The sequence below is a fragment of the Lytechinus variegatus genome, chromosome 8 (genome assembly GCF_018143015.1).
Source record: "Lytechinus variegatus isolate NC3 chromosome 8, Lvar_3.0, whole genome shotgun sequence".
NCBI classification, from domain to species: Eukaryota; Metazoa; Echinodermata; class Echinoidea; order Temnopleuroida; family Toxopneustidae; genus Lytechinus; species Lytechinus variegatus.
This window is the reverse complement of record NC_054747.1, coordinates 463,890-488,331: the sequence shown is the minus strand read 5'-3', so window position 1 is coordinate 488,331 and position 24,442 is coordinate 463,890. Positions and strand designations below refer to the sequence as shown.

General features: G+C 35.3%; 1 protein-coding gene across 1 annotated transcript in view; it reads right to left on the bottom strand.

The window, feature by feature from the left end:
* LOC121420560 overlaps positions 1-24,442 on the bottom strand; it is a 69,819-nt gene that overhangs the window by 4,855 nt on the left and 40,522 nt on the right. Inside the window, exons 4-5 of the mRNA XM_041615223.1 lie at positions 16,702-16,847; positions 11,996-12,280 (exon numbers count right to left, since the gene is read on the bottom strand). Of these exons, the coding sequence (XP_041471157.1) occupies positions 11,996-12,280; positions 16,702-16,847 (431 nt within the window). The remainder of the gene's footprint in view (positions 1-11,995; positions 12,281-16,701; positions 16,848-24,442) is intronic.

Here is a 24,442-nt window from a genome sequence, read left to right as displayed (position 1 = left end):
ATCCAGCGTATGAACGGTGTATACGCCGAATACATCTTTATGCAATAATCACGTACACACAATGCGCGCAGTAGTTAACAACGTGTCGCTAAGACAACTGAACCTGACCTCGGGAGTATTTCTTATATATATATATATATATATATGTATATGTCTGAACATAAACAGAAGCTGCTCCGTTATCCTTGTGTGGCACCACAGTCAATATCATAAACAAATTTTAATGATTAATTTTATTATGTCACAATAAACCCAATTAGGGCAATTTATGCACCCTCTAGAAGTAGTGTTTACGGCCCGGCCTATCTCTGCACACAGACCACGCAGACTTCGCACAGTTCGGTCAAGGCGGTACGCGTATCATTAAGTGCCGAATATACTGAAATTGTGAGGAGCGCTTTTCCTATGAAAGGAATTGATATGACGAATCCAATCCCTTTTAAATAAAAGATTGATTTTTCATTGCCACATTTTATTCACATTTTAATGTTAATTTCAAATTTTCTAAAAGTACAATGTTAATGTTAAAAGTACAATGTTTATGTCTTAATGTTAATTTCAAATTTTTCTAAAAGTCTATAATGTTTTAATGTTAATTTCAATTTTCAAAAAGTCTATAATGTTTTAATGTTAATTTCAATTCTTTTAAAAGTCTATAATATAATGTATTAATGCTAATTCCATTTTTTTTAAAGTCTATATTTTATGAGAGAGAAAAAATATGAAAAATTGATCCAATTCCTTTTGCCTAATGAGCTGTTCAGATGAGAATGGTTGCAAAAGTGTTGAGATGCACATCGAGAAAACCACTTTTTCATTCTCCCATTTTGCAATATTTCATGAGCAATTTAATTTTTACGATACCCTCCCATGTCAGTAAACATAAAATTGAGCATTAAACAAAATCTACCTGGCTTCATTTTTTTTCATTATATTTTTTTTTCCCAAGAAAAAGAGGGTATTTGTGGATCTAAACTCTTTAGCAACTAATCTCAAATATATCTAACCCCTTTTGGAATGAAGTGCATTTTCTCTGCCAATTTGTTTACTTTTTAATTGGAAATTCAACATTTCTTTAGTATTATCTTATAGAGCTACTAAAAGTCTAAACATTGAGACAAAGCAAATCAAATTTGATGAAAAATGGATCAAAAAATTTTGCAACTGAGCTTCTCACACACACATACTTGTATGTATGTATACATGTATGTGTGTGTGTGTGTGTGTCCGTGTGTGTATATACATATATATTTATACAGTAGTTCCTCTCCCTATTCTCTTCTTTCAATCTCTTCATCTTTTTTACCTTCTCTTTCTTTCTCTTTCTCTCCCTTTTTCTATCTTTTTTGCCCTTCTCCTCTCTCTTTTGTCTTCTCTTTCTTTTCCCCTCGTCCTCTCTCTCTCCTTTTTTCTTTGCTTCTTTTTCCTTTCTTTTTTTCAATTTGTTTGGAGTCGTTGACCTTACAAGTTCATTGATTTCTAGAGGTCAGTAGAGGTGAAATGTGATACATCCTAATTTCAACGTGACGTGTATGGTAAGATATAGCACTAGTAAAAGGTCAATGCTTTAATCACGATTTTTGAAAATGCTCTGGTCAGAGCTATCATTTTACTACTTCTAAAAACATATAAACTCCCTTATAAAAATCGCCAATGGTATTTGAATGGTGCCGAATGGTAGTTGAATGGTGATCTGAATGGTAAATGGTACGCGAATGGTATTTAAGTGGTGTTTCAATGGTAAGTTCTTAATGGTAATTGGTAGTTTATTTAATGGTAAATGGTATACCATATACCCAATGGTGTCTCAGCGGTATGTGACTAATGATATGATTGGTATGATGAATGGTATACCATTTACCCAATGGTGTCTCAGTGGTATTCAATGGTGTCTCAGTGGTATGTGCTTGTAATGGTATGATTGGTATGATGAATAGTATACCATACATCCAATGGTGTCTCAGTGGTATTCAATGGTGTCTCAGTAGTATGTGCCTGTAATGGTATGATTGGTATGATCAATGGTATACCATACACCAATGGTGTCTCAGTGGTATACAATGGTGTCTCAGTGGTATTCAATTGTGTCTCAGTAGTATATGCCTCTAATGGTATGACTGGTATCATGAATGGTATACCATACACCAATGGTGTCTCAGTGGTATTCAATGGTGTCTCAGTAGTATGTGTCTCTATAATAGTATGACTGGTATGATGAATGGTATACCATATACCCAATGATGTCTCAGTGGTATTCAATGGTGTCTCAGTAGTATGTGCCTCTATAACATGTATAATGGTATGATTAGTATGGTGAATGGTATACCATATACCAATGGTGTCTCAGTGGTGTCAAATGGTGTCTAGTATGTGCCTCTAATGGTATGACTGCATGGTATACCATATACCCAATGGTGTCTCAGTGGTATACAATGGTGTCTCAGTGGTAATCAATGGTGTCTCAGTAGTATGTGCCTAGTGGTATATATAATCATGTTGGATAATTGTAAAGCCATAGTGGCTTAGTGGTGTTTGCCTAATGAATGCTATTTGTGTTAATGGTGAATGGTATGCCCAATTGCATTACCCATTAACATAATTCCGAAGATTTAAAGAAAATATATCAAAGATTCAAAGGTATTTAGAGTTAATTAAATATTTGAGCTGTGACTTTTATGCGAGCAGCTTCCCCAAATCAAGTGTAATCGCTCATAATTGTAAACATGGTCTCTTGCATTCTTTTAAATTGTCCTTTTCCTTATTAAGTAAAAGGTCTATATGTGTTTAAATATTATTGATCCAGTGGTTATAATACAATATTTTTATTTTTTTTATATTTTACAATTGTACATATTACCTTCTAAATAATAAATCTGATGCAATGGGTGCAAAATAAAATCAATCGGTCAATGAAATCTTTTTTGATAAGGGTTTTGATTTTTAATTAACAAGTTTTATTCTATTTTTATAATCATTTTGCTTGTTTATGGCCGCTTTTTATAAAAAGAACTATATATTGTTCCAAGAAGATATTTGCAATCAATCCCAAAATTCGATCAGATGCAAATTTACAGGTGATGATAAACATTAAGTTTATCTAGAACATAACAATTTGGATTTTTTTATGGATCAGTTGCAAGTTTGCAATGAAAAGTATGACTCTCATGATTTTGGAGTCTGAAATTGATTTGCGTTCGATTGCTTCGATTGCAAGTTTCTTGCAATGCCCCATATTTTGCTCAAAATGAATTCACTGTTGGTTGTCTTGGTCCCCCAACCTCTATCAAATTCCCATCCGCAAACCCTGATTTGGTCTGTCTGCAACGTCAAAAGCCCCCTCTGAACCCATTTGTACGCTATTATAGCTGCTTCCAATCATGAATTATTTCTCTCTTTTTTTTACAAATGATATTTTCAAAATTCTAATTCTATTTTTTTAGGCCCTAATTATTCTTTCCCACTTGTGGACAGCGTTTATAAAGAGGAGAGATATTCTATAGGCCGGTCATTACTTGATTGAAATGATTTATCCACATGGTCTTGCTCCCTCACCCCTATCAAAATTCCCTGCCGCCATATAGTACAATGTAACAGAAAAGAAATCTACTGAATGAAATCTCAATTTCAATCATTACAAAAGCAAATTAAAAGGGAAGAGGAGTGAGTAAAAAAATATATATTAAGGGGAAAAAACAAGAAAAGAAAAAAGGCAATGAAGAAAAGAAAGATTAACAGAAAAGAAAAAAAGACAACGAAAATAAAAAAGAAAATAAGAGAACAGGAAAAAAAGGGATCGAAAACTTTTTTCATAGATTCCAAGATCCAAGAAAAACAGTGGCACTCACGCCATCATGGTTTCCAACCCAGAACCAATCGAGAGGAAAAAGAAGACACCCCTGAAAGGCCCTGATTTGGTTTTAATTCACCCCCCCCCCCATATGCGTTGGCAAGCAGGGCCGCTTGGCTGCTGCGCTTGCTAGCTAGCCATAGTAGCTAGCTCTATCGCACGCACGCGCGCGCGCACGTCTAACCGCCAATTGCAAGATTTGAAAAAGAAAACTCCATCTACCTGGACCGCCGTTTTGCTGTTGATAAGTCCGTCGATAATTCATCAAAAACTAAACTTAAAGGAACACGGGTCAGATTCGGACAGCGACTTCAAAGTCGTTTGTAGAAGGCTAAACAGTAAGTTCTAAAACAATTTTCTTTGATTTATTTCTCAAATTGTCTCAAAATGTTAGATGTCGGTCGACTCGGTGTACTGCCACGACCACTGCACTGCCACCGCCATTGCCCAGTTGGCGCTGGCCGCTGCTCTACTGGCCGGGACGTGGCTATGACGATAGGGAGTGCTTATGCTTTGTGTTGGCTGAGTTTAGCTCGGCGAGCATTGAATAGATTAGTAATTCGCTCGTATTGCCTTATGTTTATTGTCATTTTTTTACAAAAACATCTCTGAATACGTTGAATTCATGAATGAATGATTTGTTAATGCTAATGTCCATGATGTCAAGACTGTCAAAGCGTTAATTGTGAAACACTGCACAACGCGACGTTAATTCACTGAAATTGAAAACTTGCCGACAAATATTGCTTTGAAATTAGGCCTATAATTTGTTGTTGTTGATAGATGTTGGTATTGAAATGAGATAAAATGGAGGTGAAACATGGGTCCTAAAGTTTAAAAAATGATAAAGGCTACGCAGGTCTATAACTTAGCTACACTGTACACACCACTCATTGCACATACTATTTCAATGGTAAAATGTGCACTTTGTGTGTGGAACTGTGACTGGACGGAGTGACAAACGATTCCTATTCAATTTTTCTACAGAGGCTGCAATAATTATGCAGAGAAAACTGGCGCTAATGCAGTTTTGCACCGGCCGATTACCAGCATACCTCATCACCAAAACTTGTTCCCAAATGTCATGACAGGTCTCTCAGTCACATTTCTATGTTAATATACCCACCGCTTTTCAAAATATTGGGAACGGCTGTATTTAGTCTCGATCTCGACGTCGTTGATCTAATCCGTAGACATCACTTTGCGGATCGCTGGGATTCGCCTTAATATATATATGGACTGAAGTTAGCAACCAAATCATGCTAACATGTGGCGAACAAACTGCCAGCATGCCGCATGCGAATCTTTTGATCGCATAACTTCGGTCCATATCAACATGACGGCGAATCCAAGCGATTCGCAATATTTTGAAAAGTGGTGGGCATATTGTGTATTGATCTCAAAATGTGTGTAGACAATTCTGGTGGGGAGTTTTGCTCGAAGTTGCATGCACAGCAAACAATTGTCCATAGACTGTGTACAACGGATAGATCGTCTCCACACAGCGATTCGAAGACCGCTGATTGGTCAATCGCGCAGATCACGTCACGACCACGTGGTCCCAAAAATAATTCCTTTGGACTGCGTGCGGAAATAGCGATAACGATATCCGGTCATGTTGTGTACGCGGTAAATGGTCTTGGTTCGTGATCGGATCGCTCCGGTATCGATCGAAAATTATCGAAACTCTGCAATTTCATGCATATTCACGCGACGCTCCGAAACCTGGAAGCCAATTGACTTTGTGCACGTTGCGATAGACTCTACAAATTCCAAGGAACACGATGACATATAGACGCTAATTCGTAAAATTTTGATGGAAAAGCAAGAAGTATTCGAAATTCGCTTACCTGTGCGGTATCGGTGAGAAAATAGATCCTCCGAGAATACCTTTCATAATTCATATAAAATATAGGAAAATTGAAATTCTAGGTCGATTTTGGTACGAGGTGATAGGGAATTGCACACTTGTTTTGGTGGAATTCTGTGTGGGGAAACAAAAGGCTTGCACTGCGCATGCTTACTATATTTTCATTCATAAATTGGTTCTCGGCAGTGGCTGGATGACGTCATGTAATAAGCAAAAATGTACACGACCACTACGTTCACGCTCCGCTATCCGTTGTACACAATTGTTCACTGTGAGTTGGCTGGTGTGAAACTGCATTAGTGCGGGAGGGTATCCTTTCATGGGGCTAGGCATATCAATTTTTAAAGTAAATTTTATCCTTTTTTAAAGTTAAGTTTGTCCTGTGATCACATTTTATCTGTTTTTATTTATTTACTGATCAAAACTTGCCTAAAAACGTCTGGAGTTCATCCACTGGCATATGATTGTCCATGAACAGATCCATGATTTCTCAAAGGGGGTAGTGGGGCACATTTTCCCAAGGAAACTTTAAATAACAAGCAAACCAAAAAAGAGATCCTCTTGTATGAGACAATATTTTTAATATAAATATTTGCTGTAACTTTCGAAGGGGGGAACACTTGTGTAAGAAAGCCACATTTTTATCAAACACATCGACTATTGCTCTCAAGGTGGGGGCACAGGTCAAATGTGCCCTCTTGGATCTGCTTCTGCGATTGTCAATACCAGAAAAATGGAATTTATGTCATCGATTACCCTCTTGAAAATTGCTGCTATAGAAATTTGATTTCAGATGACCTAGCTTTTACTAGTATAAAGCATGCACAGTTATAATACAGCCTTGTCTGAACTACGCTGAATACTATCACATTTCCTTATTTTTATCCTGAATTCTGGGCTGGTAATCAGAGATCCATGAAAAATATCTTTAACATTAAAGTTCTAAGATCATTCTTTTTCTATTACTATATTAGTATTCTATTTTTGTTTGTATCTGCACATACATGCAGATTTTACAACACTCAAATTGATTTTATTTCATTTTCAAAGTTTGGACGACGGATACACTGGATGATAAGGTAGATGGTCCAGCCTTATCTGGGAATGACACGACGGGTGTTGAACACAGAAAACGTGCCGTGTACAAGAAACAATTGGAGTTTATGAAAGGTAGGTGTGTAAGAATTTTCTTCAGTAAAAAAATTGCAAAGCTTCATGAGATAAAACAGATTGTATTCCTGCAGTGGCATAGCTGAAAAAAAAACCTTGTCAGGAATGGTAAAGAATCCTGAGAAAGGACAAATGTCATCCCTATTTAGAGGAGCACACGTCTTTTCTGACACCCCCCCCCCAGAAAAAAAATCAGTATGTTGGCTGAGGGGGGAAGGGTGGACACTTTGTCCCCAGGTATTCATTTGTTGTGGTATTTTTCATCATTGGGGCAACCTCCCATTAGATAGGTTATTGTCTACCCATCTATGGTTAAACATAAATTTATTTATCATATTTTACCAAATGTTTTGTTGATATTTGTTAATTGGTATCATTCAATTGAATGGTAGAGTATACTGCAAATTTCTCGATATATAAAAAAATATATGAACTTCTAAAGAAAGCTTACACACACGACAAGCATTCATATTTTGAACCCTTAGCTAATATACTGTCCTTTGCATTGTTTTCATCCAATATTTCTTATTACAGCTTCAAGGAATTAATCCTGCCGGGTACCCATTCACTTCATCTGGGTCTAGTGATGCACAGTGTGGATGAATTTCGGGCTGAAGGAAAACACACCATGGCTAGGACTCAAATTCACGACCCTCTGTTTGGAAGGTGAGAGTCAGAACCACTAACCAGCTGATGTCATATCCCCACTTGTATTTTATTACAAGAAGTCGCGCTAATTTACATTTTGTCCTCCGAGAACTATAAAAAATGGAGTGAAAATTTATTTCAAAGACATGTCCACCCTAACAAAAAAGTTGATTTGATTAAAAAGAGAAAAATCAAACATAAAAATCGGATGAAAAATAAGAAAGGTATGACATTTTAAAGTTTCGCTCAATTTCACTTAATAGTTACATGCACATCCAGGTCGGTATGCAAATGAGGGAACTGATGACATCACTCATTCACTTTTCTTTGTTTTTTAAATATGAAATATTATAATTTTCTCCTCATTGTCCTATGAAATAAAGTTTTATTTTGATTTTTTTATTGTCAAATCTGTAAAAATTGAAATATTGTACAATTCAAACAATGAAAACCAAAACAAAAAGTGAGGGACATCATCGATTCTCTCATATGCATGTGGGTAAATTGTGTATATAACTATTTTGTGAAAAATAGGCAAAATTTCAAAATGTCATAACTTTCTTATTTTGCATCCGATTTAGATGAAATATTTTGCATGATGCTTGCCAGATTTTCTCTTTTGATTCAAAACAACCTTTTCTGTGGTGGACTTGACCTTTAATGTGAAGATATGCATTGCTGGAAATAATGATATGATACTTGGGACATATCATACACACATGTATGAAAATATGAAATAATTATTTCATTTTATAGAATAAGCCTAACAAATATTCCTGACGATCATGTGTACATTGGGTTAATTTTTTACCAAAATGTTGTTCAAATTCAATAACTTTGTTATTATCAGATTTTAATGAAATTTTCAGCATGATCCTTTTCTGATTCATTCTCTCCCTACCAAAATCTCCCCTTTTCTCATGCTTTCTTTCTATGGTCCCCTTCATTCTCCTTATAACTATGTTATATGTAAAATGTAACCGGTCGTCCAACCAATTTGATTGAAGGGCTAGAGGTACTCGAGACTGAAAGCTATGTGATATAATTCAAAGTGTACATCAGACAACAAAAAACACTGAAAATTTCATCAAAATTTGTTGAGGATTAACAAAGTTTTGACGAATTAAAGTTGTTATTTTTTGGTAAAACTGTTCTCTGCAAGTCCTCATGAATATACAAGATCACAATTTATATATTTTTTGTATTATATGAATTTAAATTTTGTCCAAGCTCGCTTGTAAAAAATTACGATTGACTACTGATTTACTGTGTAAGACAATAATCATATTATTTCTCACACATAGTTGAGTTATTCATCTGATTTAACACAACAAAAATAGACAGAAAGAAATAAGTGGGTATCTTTTATATATTATTTTCTATATATTTTGCAAAAAAGGTCTCTATTTTTCTTCTGTTTTTTAGTGTTCCAAATTGAATAATTTTCTTTCCCTATTTTCATTATATTTTTGTTTCTATGTGTGATATATTATTTATTTCTTAATGTATCATTATTGTATTTATGATAAACTTTTGGCGTGTTTCTACAGTAAATCATTAAAAACAGTTTATCTTTTCCGGACTCGAATAACCTTATCGTTCTTAAACCAACCTGTTTCTACAGACTGAATAATCTGATTAACTTGCATTTCGCGTCGCAAATACGGCGGAAATCGGAAAATTCAACCTATAACCTCACATTGCATTTTGGTATGTCAAAAATTGCATCTCGTTAGGAAAATTTTCAAAATTCATGGTAGATCTCACTCATTGTAACAGGTACACATGTTTCGCGATCAGCTGGCGAGATAAAAACCGGCCAGAATATATGTATACTGTGAGATCGCACTTCTTGGTTCAAGCACTTAAGCCAGACACGTATGCTATTTTGCCCCGTGTTTTTACAGAAAATTTAAACGGATTAACATGGCAATAACCACCTCTCAGAGAGATGGTTATGAGAAACCGTATTTTGTGCGATGCAATTTATCAATAAACCGCATCGCGTCTGTTTCTACAGGAAAGTTATCCGGGATTCTGGATACTTAGGCGGGTAATACCTTTTAACAATTCTATGTAGAAACATGCCATTGATATATCTTTTTAGGTGAAAAGAAAAGAGACCAATTTGGGGGTACTATTTTCCCCCCTTTTGGGGATATTTCATTTCTTCTAGGTGTGGTACCCTATATTCATTTGGCCATGTGAAGGCTATCACACATTTTGAGTTTAATCTTCGAAATTTGGTGTTCATTAGTTTGTTGTCCAAACTCTGTCTTACATGTAAATTTGTTTACAGGAAGATTAACATAATATTTATGTGGAGTGCAATCATTGATCTCTTGTGGAGTCGCACAGTCACATGTATTCATAATATGGTGCTTTTATGCCATACCTGTCAATACTCTTTTGTACTTGAACTTATTAGTAAAAAATATTTATTAATGTCGTTGAAAGCAATTACACACAACAGATTTAACATCAAGTTTATTGTATTACAAGTATCAGGTTTGTATGCAGAACAGTGGTTTTGCCAAGTACTCAATCCATGTAAAAAGCAATATGAGAGAACAGGTTTATTCTTGGAAATGTTAGTCTTCATTTGTTGTGTTTTTCAATCAAACTCTGTCTTGATGCATGTTTATTTTTAGATAACAAGATTGACAGAGTATAGATATCAACGAGTAGCTAAGTCATATATATTAATAACTTATGTGCTTTATTATAAAGTCTATACTTGTGAATACTCTGTGCCATTTATGCTGTACTTAAACTTCTTATAGTAAAAACATTTTATTGACGTTCTTGAAATAAGTAACTGTTTTCATTTTTTTTCTTGTGTATACTTATTCCATTATTAAGCCTACCATTAACCCCAGAGATATGCTGTTCACCATTGGTCTACCATTCACTGTACTTTATTGGCCTACTATACATTGCACATCGTTGTTCTACTGTCTACCATTCGGTGTAAACCATTGGTCTACCATTGAATTTACACTTGTGGTCTATAGTGTATGACCAATGGTGTTATTTGAATGGTTGACTAATAGTATAGTGTGTATGACAGTGTTGTATGGTAAATGGTAGGTCAATGGTGTACGGTGTATGGTAAGCCAATGGTGTATGTAGGCCTATGGTGTACGGTGAATAGTAGTTCAATGGTGTATGGTAGGCCAATGGTGTACTGTAAATGGTAGGTCAATGGTATACGGTGTATGGTAGAATGGTGTAAAGTGAATGGTCAATCAATGGTGAACGGTGTGTGGTGTACGACGAATGGTAGTTGAATGGTGTATGGTGAGCGGTGAATGGTACACGAATGGTGTACGGCGAATGGTACGCGAATGGTGTACGACGAATGGTAGTTGAATGGTGTATGGTGAGCGGTGAATGGTACACGAATGGTGTACGGCGAATGGTGTACGGTGAATGGTACGCGAATGGTATACGATGAATGGTACGTGGATGGTGAATGGTACACGAATGGTATATGGTTAATGGTACACGAATGGTGTATGTTGAATGGTAGGCGAATGGTGTAAGGTAATTGGTAGGCCAATGGTGCCCAGTGAATGGTGGCTGAATGGTAAATGGTAGGCCAGTGAATGGTGGCTGAATGGTGAATGGTGGTCAATGGTAAACCTGTCTATAGTGGCCATATGGTAGATCAATGGTGAATGGTGTTTGATCAATGGTATATGAATGGTAAATGGTGCTCATGAATATGGTAATAGTAACGTCCGAATTATTTAAATTAGTTTGAATGGTATACCATTGAGGCTTGAATGGTATACCATTGGTGTATGGTGGGTGCTGTGCGAATGGTATTCCAATGGTATATCAATGGTGTATGATAAATGGTAGTCAATGGTATACCATTCAATTTTTTTTATAAGGGCTGTGGTGTTAAAACTGACACCAATAGGTGTTAATAAAAGACCACATCCTGATGTGTTAAAATTACACCCTAGAGATTTAACATAACACCAAAGAGTGTAAATGTAACAACCAAAGGTGTTATAATAACACCTATATGTGTAAAAGTAACCCCACCAATTTAACACCGGTGTAATGGAACTTGTGTGGTCCTCTATGTACACTGGTCAACACCACAGTTTCTGCTGTGTACGATTTTCATGATGGCAGCCAATTCATATTTATGCTAATTAGACGTCTTTCCACCACTGGGATATTCTATGCTGCAATTTGATGAAAATTTATTGATTTTTGACCTTTTCGTCCATATTATTTTCTAACGGGCGGTCTACTATTGCTGTACACCTTTTGTTCGTTATAACAAGGCAAAGTGATGCATCACTTTTTTTAAACAAACATTTTCAAAAACTGACCTTTACTGACCTCATTCGACCCCTGCCATGGTCAAGATGACAATTAGAAATATGACGGTTGATAGTTGCACCGCTACGTGCACTTCCCAAGAAAAAACCAATACTTACCGTTGACAATGCGAATAAATCTTGGAGTGATCAAGTTAGTGGCACCGGTATTTAGCGTTATGTTGATGGCACCATATATCTCGACAGAGGAGTTCTTTGTGTCGTATTCGTAGAGCCGTCTAGTGGTATTGTTAACCAGATCTATGAAATAGAGCTTACTTCCATATTTAGCCATGGTTGGTTGAACCAAATCTGTGCCTGAAAATATTTTCAAGCTCCGATGCCAAATTTGGAATGTATTCGCGTAACCCAATTCTTTTGCGTCGGTGATGTAATACACACGGGCTGGTAAGACAGAAGAAGAAAGACACAAAAAAGGACTGAGTTGAAAAGGTGGTGCTGCATATATAGCCTATTCTTAGTTTTATATCAGCAACTGATATCGCCAAAATCCCTCCTTTCCAGGCCAGACGCCGTGGCCAAGTCTTCAAGTGCCCCCAATCGGCTGCCCCTCCCAACAGGAGGAAAATGAGATAGAGGGAGAGAGAAGGAGAAACGTAGTGGAGGAAGAAAACATTATTGCATATTATATTATGTTATATGGAGGAAGAAAACATTACTGCATATTATATTATGTTATATGACATATACCATATTATATAAGAAATATTTTTTTTTCATAACTTTAATGAAACATTATTTGCTTAGGGCCTACATGTATGTGATTATCATTTCTGATGCTAGCTTTGTCTGTTTAATGACATACATGATCCTGTAAATAAGACATCCCGTTTTCAAATCATGATACCGGTGTGTTGGCTCAGTTGGTAGAGCGTTCGTCTCACAACCGGGGGTCGGGGGGGGGGGTCAAACCCCGGCCGCGCCAGACAAAAAACCCGTTAAAGATGGGAGTTGTTGCTTTCCTGTTTGGCGTTCAACAATTAAAGGGATAAAGCCTCGTCGATCTGGCGCTGCACAGTGGCTCTTTAAAACTTGTCAAAGAATGATTAATAACGTCACTTTTTCTAGGGCCCGACATGTATTGTGAGTGCGTATCTGGTCTGAACAGCAGACCTTTTTTCCAAGCATTAGGTATATATGTATGTATATATATAAACCCTTTCATAAGGAAAATTGAAATCTGTGTTTGGTCGTTGATTTCTCCCTACTCAAAATTTTACACAATGCATATTTTACAAAATTAAAAAATCATTCAATTTTCTTTAAAATGATACCATTATTATTATTATTATTATTTATTTGGCCATTAAAACATACAAAAATTGGACAATGTAATACATAAATACCATTTGAAATTGAATAATTAAATACAGATAAAGTAGAAAGGTAAAAGAAAAGAGTAAGAAAACGTTTTTTCCATGGGCCAGGGCTCGCAAAAGTAAAATTCAGTACTATTGCCCAGAGGCATGCGAGCCCTCATGGAAAAACCGTTGAGAGAATATTGCACATTCAATATATAAAATTACACATTATTAAAATTCAATTAAAACACATTGACAAACATTATTCTAAAAAGTATGTAACGCCAGGCAAGATTCAGTAAAAGAAATAAAGACGGGTGTTGGGAAGAATTTGAATACCCATCATGCCCATGCAGGACTGATTAAGGGATGTTTTTAGTGCTTAACATAATATGTGAAGATCATGTCATTAGGAAAAGAGCAGGATTAAAAAGTGTTGGATGAGGTCTGAATTGAAAAGCTGCAAAACGAGCAAACAAAGTTTGGAAATGTGAGTTAGGCCATTAATTTCTCCCAACTCCCAATCTTTAAATACGCAATGCATATTTGATATCATTCAGAAGATTATTTAATTCTCTTTCAAATGATACCATACTTGTTATGATCATGCCATCAGCAAAAGAGCAGGATTCAAAAGTGTTGGATGAGATCTAAATTGAAAAGCTGCAAAACGAGCAGAAATGGTGATGAAGGGTCAATACAGCACATGATTCTTCTGTGTGTGTCATGAAAATGCGATACGACCTTCTAACTGATCGCGCGCATTGAAATCGCAGACAGTCAAAACGTATCGCTTTTTTCCTTATGGCGTTTTTGCACAGGGAAATTTTAAGTCACTCAAACCTAAATTAAAAGCATGTAGCTCTTTTGCCATATTTTCTCGGATCCTTGCTTTTGCGTAAAAACAAAGATACCAATGTCAAAAAAAAACATTTTTCTTGGTCTTTCAAGCCATGTATTTTTAAGCAATGAATATGCTGTGAGGCTGGGAAACTAAGTGTGGAAATTATAGTACACAATTTTGGACATACTAGACCACGGACTGTCATTGTAACCTGTCCTTATATATCATTTGACCCTTGAAACCACAGTTCAGACACCGAAATCATACCTCACAGGCGGATATACAGTGCGTCCCACAAAAAAGGAACATACATTTTATCGATGGTTTATCATAACTTAATCACAAATATAATAGACAAACGACCTACCTTTGTAAAGCTTAGAATTTCCGTTTTCATATGACATTACTTACATTATTTCTCATTCACGCATGAGTGAACAAAAACAATTTGAAGAGGGGATACCAAAATGTCATTTGGCGGGCTGTATCTGGGTTTCAAAACGGAAACCACATTTTTAAAAAAAATCAATAACTGCTCTTTAATTAGATATCGCAATTACAGAGAATGGTCAAGAAATAAGAAAGTTCTGGTTATTTGAAATAAAGCTTGAATTTGAATTATTTCATAAAATGAAGTGGTTTTACAGGCTAGCGTTCAAACTCACTCGACACTCCGTTTTGTTGACGATCAGCCATGCATTACTGATAATAATAATAATAATGATAATAATAAAAATAATGATAATAATTATAATAACAATAATAGCCAATTTTTATAAAGCGCTTTTCCCAGAATGACCCAAAGCGCGTTACAGCATACTATTACCCGTTCATTGGATTCGTTTTAATCAAGCACGAAAAGGGAACAGTTTCCACTCCCTGGGGAGCATTCATTGCATTCATCGCAGCCTCATTACGGCGCTGGCAAATTCAAACATACAATATCTTTCGCATCCTACCGGGTACCCATTAAGTCTTTTGTTAACCATGCGATATCTTCTGTGGGAAAACGGTGAAAACACTTTTATTTAATGAAATTATAAAACAAATAGAAGCATTGTGTCGAGGAATCATAATTTTTTTTTTACTTCTTGACCGTTTTCTTGTGTTTAAGGCATCAAAATAATGAAAGAGCAGATATTAAACTTTTTTCATGTGATTTTCTTTTGAAATTCAGATACCCCCCCCCCCCCCGCTGAATGAGTTTTTGGCATCCTTTCTTCAAATTGTTTTTGCTCACTCATGCGTGAATGAGGAGTAATCAAAATTATACCAGATGAAAGAGGAGGTTCGAAGCTTTACATTGTTAGGTCATTTGTCTGTTGTATTTGTGATAAAGTTATGATAAATCGTCGCTTAATCTTGGTTTTGTTTTTTTCCGGGACGCACTGTAATATGAGCTATACCACTTAGAAGTATCAGCAGCAATTTTACAAACAATTTTGGACTGACATCTCGGAGTTCTCGTCGTACCAGGCCACTGACTGTCCTATCAACTTGGTCTAATGTGTTATTTGATCCTTAAAACCAATGGTTTAGACACCAATATCTCATCTCCAAGGGAAACATGAAGTGAGCTATATCCGTTTAAAAGTATATATTGGGAGCCATTTCAGAATAAAGTTTTCGAATCTATCGAGGATTTTTGCATATGACAGATCACCGATTTTCCTCCCCCCCCATTTTTAAAGTAGCAACAACACTTTTAGACTCCATTTGTGGAAGCCATCTTGGATTTTTGAACAAACTGGACCACTGACTGTTATTGTAAATTTCCATTGTCTAATTTGAACATTGAAAACATGGTCTAGATAACAAATAATTATTTCCCAGTCGGATATGAAATGAACCATTTTAATCTCCACTTTTGGAAACTCTCTTGGATTTTTGGACACACCATATCACTGACTGTCCTTGTCACTTGTTCCAATTTACTACTTTACTCTTAAAAACCATTGAATAAAAAACAAATTAAAGCCACTTAGATGAATTGTTGATTTTTCAGACTTCATCAGCGGTCTTTGGCGCCAGCTTGGACTTTCCAGGCACACTGGAGGGCTTACATTTCACTCTAGTCCGTATCAACAATTTGTTTACCCTAGACCATGGAGCATGAGCCGAAATATGATTCAAGGGTGGATAATGAGACAGTCGTATTCATTTTCAGTGAATGGCGGCTATCTTCGACGCCATCATAAAAATAACTACTTTCCCTTTTTTCCGGATTTTTGTAGATTTGTTATTATGTTATTCCTGTGGTCAAATAGTACAAGAAATCGCTGAAAATCATTTGTTGCTATTTGTTCCGGGTCATACCATTATATTGAACCGTCTGGTACTCTATTTGTACAATTAACAATCACTTTTTATGGTCCTGAATACTGGAACTCACTCAGCAGTGGCAATGTAAACGCAACCAGTTTGAACCGTTTTATAATTAAGCTGAAGAAACAAATTCTCGAATCCTACATACATGTAGCAAATTCCGATTGAGAGTATATTTAATCTTATCAATAAATTCTTTGTCAAAGCTAAAGGCAGTCTTTTAACGAATCTCGGTTATGCTAAGTTCAATATTTTCTGCAAATGTCACGGTATTTTCAGTCACTATATTTTGTTTTCCATCGTGAATAAAAATAACGAAATGAAGAGTGTCTTACCTGGGGGATTACCGTCACTAGTTACGCACTGTTCGACCGTAAACGTACTTGTACCCTCGGATAGCAAACCTCTACGTTGCGGAGGCTGGCTACCTGCCCGATATGCTACTAGAAAATTGTACCCGATTGCTGAATAGACAAGAGCGCTTCGTAAGAGAAAAAAAAGAAGAAAGAAAAAAGGTTTCAATCTTCAACTAGACCAGATTAGTACTGTTAAGCGGAATAATACATAATACATGAACGCACATGCATACCCAATCCAAATATTATAAACCAAATCGATTGCATTTAAAGGAGAAATACAGTGCGTATAAAAAAACGGGACGGATTTGAAAAGTCTCTAAAATTTTTGTTTCAAATTGTGATCTCTATATTTTGGTGTAATACTTGCTTTGGAGTCTTATCCTTCAAGTACCATTAAAATAATTTTGTTTCGTTCATGCTTGAGCGAACACGGAATGTTTTTGTCCGGGGTAAAAAAAAATGAAGCTTGCGCCAAAATGGCATAAAATGATGGTCGGACTTCTCGCTAATCAGCAGACTTCATCTTACCCTTTTCACTATCTTTGCCATAATTTTCGAATTATGGGGTCAAAATTCATTTCCAAACCTACTTATTTGCTTGAATATTTCTGCTGTTGTTCCTTTTTAATATGTTCTCTTTTAGCTTTTAAAATTCCTTCTTCAGGCAAGAACACTTTTTTTTTACCCAAAGTATGGCAGAGCGTGTTTTTTTTTTTAAATCCTTTCATTGTGTGTTTCAAAGGTTATATGGTGCCTTTGAACATTGACATACTGAGGGTGGGGGCTCGGGGTGCCCCCCCCCAAATAAACAATTATGACCAAGGAAAAAAAGTGGAAAGGAAAATAACAGAAAACATAGAAAGTGAAATATGATATCATTTTCTGAATATTATGTCAAAATCACAAGATTTGATATTTTAATAAAAAAGTTTATTTTTTGCTTGCTCGCTTCACAACTTTTTAATACATTTTACCCGATCTGCCATACCTTGCTTCTTCAAAATTGACTCAATATACCATTGCCATTGAAAGACATGAATCCTTTCCTGTTTGTCCTGTCAAGCACATAATTAAACTTGGTGAAGGATTCAATAACCACTTGAAAATAGGACTCATGTCTTTTATAGGTACCATAGCATAATTTGTTTCACATAGTAATTACTAAAGGTACCATAACATAATCTGTTTCACATAATAAAAGGATTTGAATAATTACAAATTCTCCCAAATTAATAATGCAAATCTTCTTACTTGGCTTGACAAAAAGTCTCTTCTTTTTTACTTCTGAAGGAAAATTCAAAGGTAAAAGAAGTTTAAATGAAATACAATATAATTCAGGTAAATAAATAAATTTGTAAATGAAATTTTACAGCATAATTTTGGCAAAGATAATAAAAAAAAATTAAGAGGAAGTCTGCTGATTAGCCAAAAGTCTAATCATCAAATTTCTCATTTCTGCCACTTTGGCGCAAGCTTCTTTTTGAACACCCGACAAAAACGTCCCGTGTTCGCTCAAGAATAAACAAAATTCATTTTTTGTGTTAATGGCATTCCAAGATAAGATCTTATAGCATCTATTAACATCAAAACATAGATATAATAATCTGAAACAATTTTTTTATAGACTTTTCAAAACTGTCCCGTTTTTTTTGATACGCACTGTATATTGATTATGAATGTGGTCTCATTATATATCAATGGAAAGGTAATGATGTGGGGATTATCAGTGGGTCATTCAAAAATAATGAAAATAATACATAAGGTGAAAATCGCCGATTAAAAACGCTAAAATGCTTCTCCGAAATATGCCTCGCATCGGTGTCTGAATTGACTCGAATTTGATGACGTCACTGTCTGTACGAGAGGCGTGACTGGCTCTCCCACGTGAAGCTCGACTTGCATGCAAAGCCTGTTGCGAGGGTAAGTTTTCTCCACATTGTCACTGAATACTTGATTTGATTTGATTGTTTACTTCTGCAATCACATCATTCGTATATAATACATTTTCCATAACATAACAAACATAGAATATTGAGAACTTTTTTGGCATGAATCATAACTAAGTGTACTAAAATTATCATTAGAAACAAAACTGATCTCGTACCAAATTAGTTAACATTTACAATTTGCAGGAGAAGGATTGTCATCATAAGCAGATTGCTTAAAAAATGACAACCCCAGGTTAAAACTCATTGATTAATATAATACATTAATACAGCAGAATCGATATACAGTACATTTCATGAAAAACAGCAGTAATGTAATTTGAGCAATGAAGATGGAGATGATAAGGATGAAGATGATGGTGACATGGTGAAGATGAAGGCGATGGAGAGGATGATGATGGTGATGATGCTTTAATGATGACACATCGACAGAGAAATTTTACTTTAAATATTCTGATATCAACATAGATTTGACGTTTGCCTTGAATGAGTAAATCAGACGTGGATCTTTTTTATATATTCTGGTAGAGAGTTCCACAAATCAGGACCATGGTGTCTTATGGATCTCTGCGCAATAAGCAATTTGGGGTTGATTAAATGGAAATTAGAAGAGTTCCGCGGAGGGTATGAATGGATGGATGTGTTCATAGTATAAAAATTGTGAAATTAAGGTGGAAGCATGTTATTTACGTATTTGAACATAAGCAGTAAGCTTTGAAATGAATTTATGTCAAAAATAGAGTCTTTAGTTCATGCAAGAATGAATTCGTGTGTGATAAATATTGCGAATTAGTACAAATTCGAATTGCTTTTTTCTGTAAGAAGTATATTGTATTAATTTTAGTTTTTGCACACGTTGCCCAAACTATATTACAGTACGATATATACGGCAATATTAATGAATTGTATAGTAAAACAAGTGTAGTATGAGGAATTATGTTTTTCATTTTGTAAAGTACACCTACGTTTCTGAAGAGGTTAGTAGTTATACAACGTATATGTTCATTCAAATTTAAATTTTCATCTATTGCGACACCTTAAAACTTTGTTTCTTTTTATCTTTTGAGAGGAATATTATCTATGCTTATGTCGTACGAAAACTCAGTAATATGTGAACTTGAATACTTAAAATACATAAAGTTTGTTTTGTCTATATTAAGTGAGAGCCTATTACATTTAAACCACAAAGATAGTTCAGGTAATTCACGATTAAATGTATCTACTAAGTTTTTTAGCTAGTGTTTATACAAAAAATGTTTGTGTCATCGGCAAAAAATACAAATGATAATACTGATAAAGGCGTTACAGTAGTCAAATCATTAATATATATAAGGAAAAGTAAGGGGCCAAGGATCGATCCTTGTGGAACTCCGCATTTTATTGACTGAAAGTTAGAAGAAATATTATTGTGAGTGACATATTGTTTTCTATCAAACAAATAACTCTCAACCATGATAGTGTGATTCCCCGAATTCCATAATTTTCAAGTTTTTTAAAGTAAAATCTGGTGGTCAAGAGTGTCGAATGCTTTGCTTAGGTCCATGAATACTTCTATTATGTCTTCTTTATTTGTCATTGCATTTGTAATTTTATCGTATATTTGTATTAAAGCCTGATCAGTTGAATGCCCTTTCCTGAATCCATATTGATTTGAATTTAGAAAACGAAAGTATCTAGGAACTTATAAAGTCTTTTGTAAATAATCTTCTCTAATATTTTGGATATGCTGGGGAGAATAGAAATTGGCCTATAATTTGTTATTTCGTGTGGATTGTCTTTTTTTTAACAAGATTTACCTTCGCAATTTTTGGGAATCTGGACATTTATCGGTGCTGATCGACAGCTTAAAAATATGACACAATGGAGAGACAATGTAATGTATGATCTGCTTAAGAAGGAAAGTACTAATTCTATCATATCCCTGTGATTTGATGGATTTGAGATTTTTTGTTATTTCAAATATTTCCTGAACATTTGTGGGGTTAAAGAATAGGGAAGAATTGATGGGTGTGGGAGGAAATTTTTGCAAAACTTCGGTTTGGTCTGGCAAGGTTGTTTGCCAAAGAGGGTCCTATGTTAACAAAAAAGGAATTAAAGGTATCAGCTACATTGTACATCAACTGAATTTATTGCAGCAGCATGAACTGTGAAATTGTCTTTGGGTAATAGTTTGGGTTTCTTGCCAATCAAATCATTGATGATCTCCCATGTGGCTTTCATGTTTGATTTAACTTTGTTAAGTTTCTCGGAATAAAACAATTTGCGAGAAGCCCGAATTATATTGGTTAGTCTATTTATATAAGTTTTATAATTATTTTTGTTTTGAATAGAAGGGTTCTTTAAAAATGTCTTGTATAGTTTATTTCGGGTATGTATGGATCGTAGAATTGCTTTAGTAATCCATGGCTTTTTTGCTTATCTTTTTTGACAGGTGATAGAGGAAAATTTTTATTTTAATATTTCTGCAATTTTTGGTTAAAATTTGTGTAAGCAATATCTGAATTTGACTCATTAAATACATCTAACCATTCCTCAATCGCAAGATCACGAAATGAAAGAAAACCCAGAATTTCATCTGGATTTGGATTTTCAAATTGATGATTTTGAAGATGAAGAGAATGATGATGAAGTGAACAACCAAGTGACATAGTTGGAGGTAAATTGGGGGAATTACGCCGATGATGATGGGTCGGACAATTCAACTTGCAACACGATCACATGCCGATTCGCTACCAAACCATGCAGCTGCTAGCTACACCGCGCGGGCCAAATTGAATTCATGAAAATGAATTACCAAATTGTCCAGAGTCTCATACCTCTGTGACTATAAAGAAGGAAAATAATGATATAACTGTACCTACAGACAAGTGAATATAATCCGAACCTAAAGGCAATCAACTCAACGAATAGCAGCAGACGATATGCGCGGACTATAAACTTTATGTGGCTGGGATAGATTGTCACTCGTTCTGATAGATGTAATTTTTATCTCATTAATTTGCCAACATTACGAAACTCGGGGAATTATTTATCTATATATAGAAATATAGCAACATCTCATATTATTTTTTGAATTACGATAAAACCCTTTTTTCAAGGAAAACGTTGAGGTAAATCAAAATTAGTTGTAAAAGATCATCCCCAACATGCATAGCTTGTATGCATGGACCTATACGTCCATGCTTGTATGTCATTGCAAACAAACCATCTGAAACACATGTACTGGTATTCCTTCCTTGCTCGCCTTGATGATTGAGAGCTGTGCAACACGTGCATAGATCTACTCTCTCAGCCAAGGCGAGCAAGCAATACGGCATGTTTGTAATTGTTTGTTTAAGATCACATATACGAGGTGCAATTGTTGGGGCTGATCTTTACATCTAATTTTAATTTACCTCAATGTTTTCCTTCAAAAAAGGTTTTATCGTAATTTAAACAAATAATACGAGATGTTACTATATTTTTATATAGATCAATAATTCCCCGAGTTTCGTAATTTTGTCAAATTAATGAGATGAAAAAAATACATCTAACAGAACGAGTGACAATCTATCCCAGCCACATGAAGTTTATCGTCGGTTCATATCGTCTGCTGCTATTCGTTGAGTTGATTTGCCTTCAGGTTCGGATTATATTCACTTGTTTGTAAGAACAGTTATATCATTATTTTCTTTCTTCATAGTCACAGAGGTAAGAGACTCTGTTTGGACAGTGTGGTAATTCATTTTCATGAATTCAATTTGGCCCGCGCGATGTAGCTAGCATGCACTTGTAGCAGCTGCATGAGTTGGTAGCGAAACGGCATGTGAATGTGATTATGTTGCAAGTTGAATTGTCCGACTCATCATCATCGGCGTAATTCCCCCAAATTACCTCCAACTACGTCACTTTTTTGTTCACTTCATCATCATCTTCAAAATTATCAATTTGAAAATCCAAATCTAGATAAAACTCTAGGCTTTCTTTCATTTCGAGTTCGAAGTATTCAGTGACAATGTGAAGAAAACGTACCCTCGCAACAGGATTTGCATGCAAGTGGAGGTTCACGTGGGAGAGCCAATCACGCCTCTCGTACAGACAGTGACGTCATCAAGTAGTCCCCAAATTCGCGGACGTAATTCTGCGTGTTTGAAGCATCCAGAGAGAGAACTTTAAACTATCAATATCATCGGTCTCCATGATAAATGATGTACACCATTGTCACATTAAAAATGCATTTATTTTATTTTATTTATTTTCCTCAGCAAAGCTTGCTTATTTATCTAAGTTTCACTCCACAGCAAGGTTGCTAAGAGACAAGGAGTAGATCTTATGCAAGAGTGAGTAGGAGATGAGAGAAGTGTGTGTGAGATTCCTTTTGCTAGAATTGAATTGCATTTCTATTGTGTGTTGTGTCTAGGGTGGTAGACTTGTATAGGTCCCTTTTAGTGAGCTCAGTGAGCCTTTCTTTTTAAACAGCTGCTTAAAATACTTTTGGGGAAATTGCAAAATTGGGAGGAGACCCCAGTAGCTTTCCACTAGTTTTCTGGCATTGCATCTTGGAGACTTTGTGTAACACACACCTATGCAATTTTGGGGCAGTCGCCATTTTATCTGCCATCTTGATAATTTTTTGAATTTCAACTTTAAGCAGAAAAGCAGCCTTACTTGTTTGATATTGGCTGGAACTTATAAATACCTGTATGAGGTCAGATTTAGCAGAATATATGCTGTTATTTTATGCCTGAATAGAAGAAGCCATCGGTAAGTTAATCTGTGATTTCTTCTAATTCTTTTACAAAATAAAAATAAAAACTAAACAAAAAAGAAAAACCTTGAAAGACTTCAGAGATGATTTGAACTGTTGATGTAAATTTGTATAAACTTTATGAAATAGTTATGCACTTGTGAGGAAGAATATCAGTATCATAAAAGGATGTTATTTTACAAGTTTATGTGACAGTTAATTCAAACTTTATAAAATAATATTTATGAATGTGATTTGAACCTCAGAGTTATAGAATTTTCAAACAAGTTTTCATCAATTATAGTATGACATGAAAAATGAAAATAACTTCCGATGTACTTGTTAGGATATATCGTAGAGATTCTTGGTTTTGTCTTTAATTTTAGATGGTTCCAAGATCGGGATATTTTCCAACACCAGATAATTTCCAGGATCGGGACATTTCCCAAGGTCGGGTCGTTTAGGAGACTGGTGAATTATTAGTAAGCTGAGAATATAAAGCGCCGTCTTTGATGGAGGTTTTCGGCCAACAGATAAGTTATTATAAAGAACAGTGAGAGAGAAAGCAGGAGGACTTTTCTTTAAATGTGAACTCGATTTCTGAATATCAGAAAGTCTAACGATTGGAGATTTGAGATTGAAGATACAGACATTAATTATGACTGAACAGTTGATTGATAGAAGTATTGATTTGAATTTGGATCCTTGTAAGATATGTCGGATGATAGTCTTGAGCTAGAGTTTGGAGAACAGCTCAAGTTTCAGGTGTTAGAAGATAAAATGTGATCAGAAAAATATATTAGGTCAGAGATACAAAATGGTGAAAGTAGAATTGTATATGAAGGTGGATTAATGCAGGATCCTTTCATAATTATGAATGTTTGGTAGTTATGATTGTGAAAAGAATGAAACAAAGTTAAAGGTTCGATTGATATTTTTTTTAAGGTATTGTTACAAGTGAAAGTGTAATATACTGAAACGTAAGTTGTTGATTAGATCAGTACAGGGTCTTTTCAGGGATACTGGAGTAAGAAACAGGTCGAGA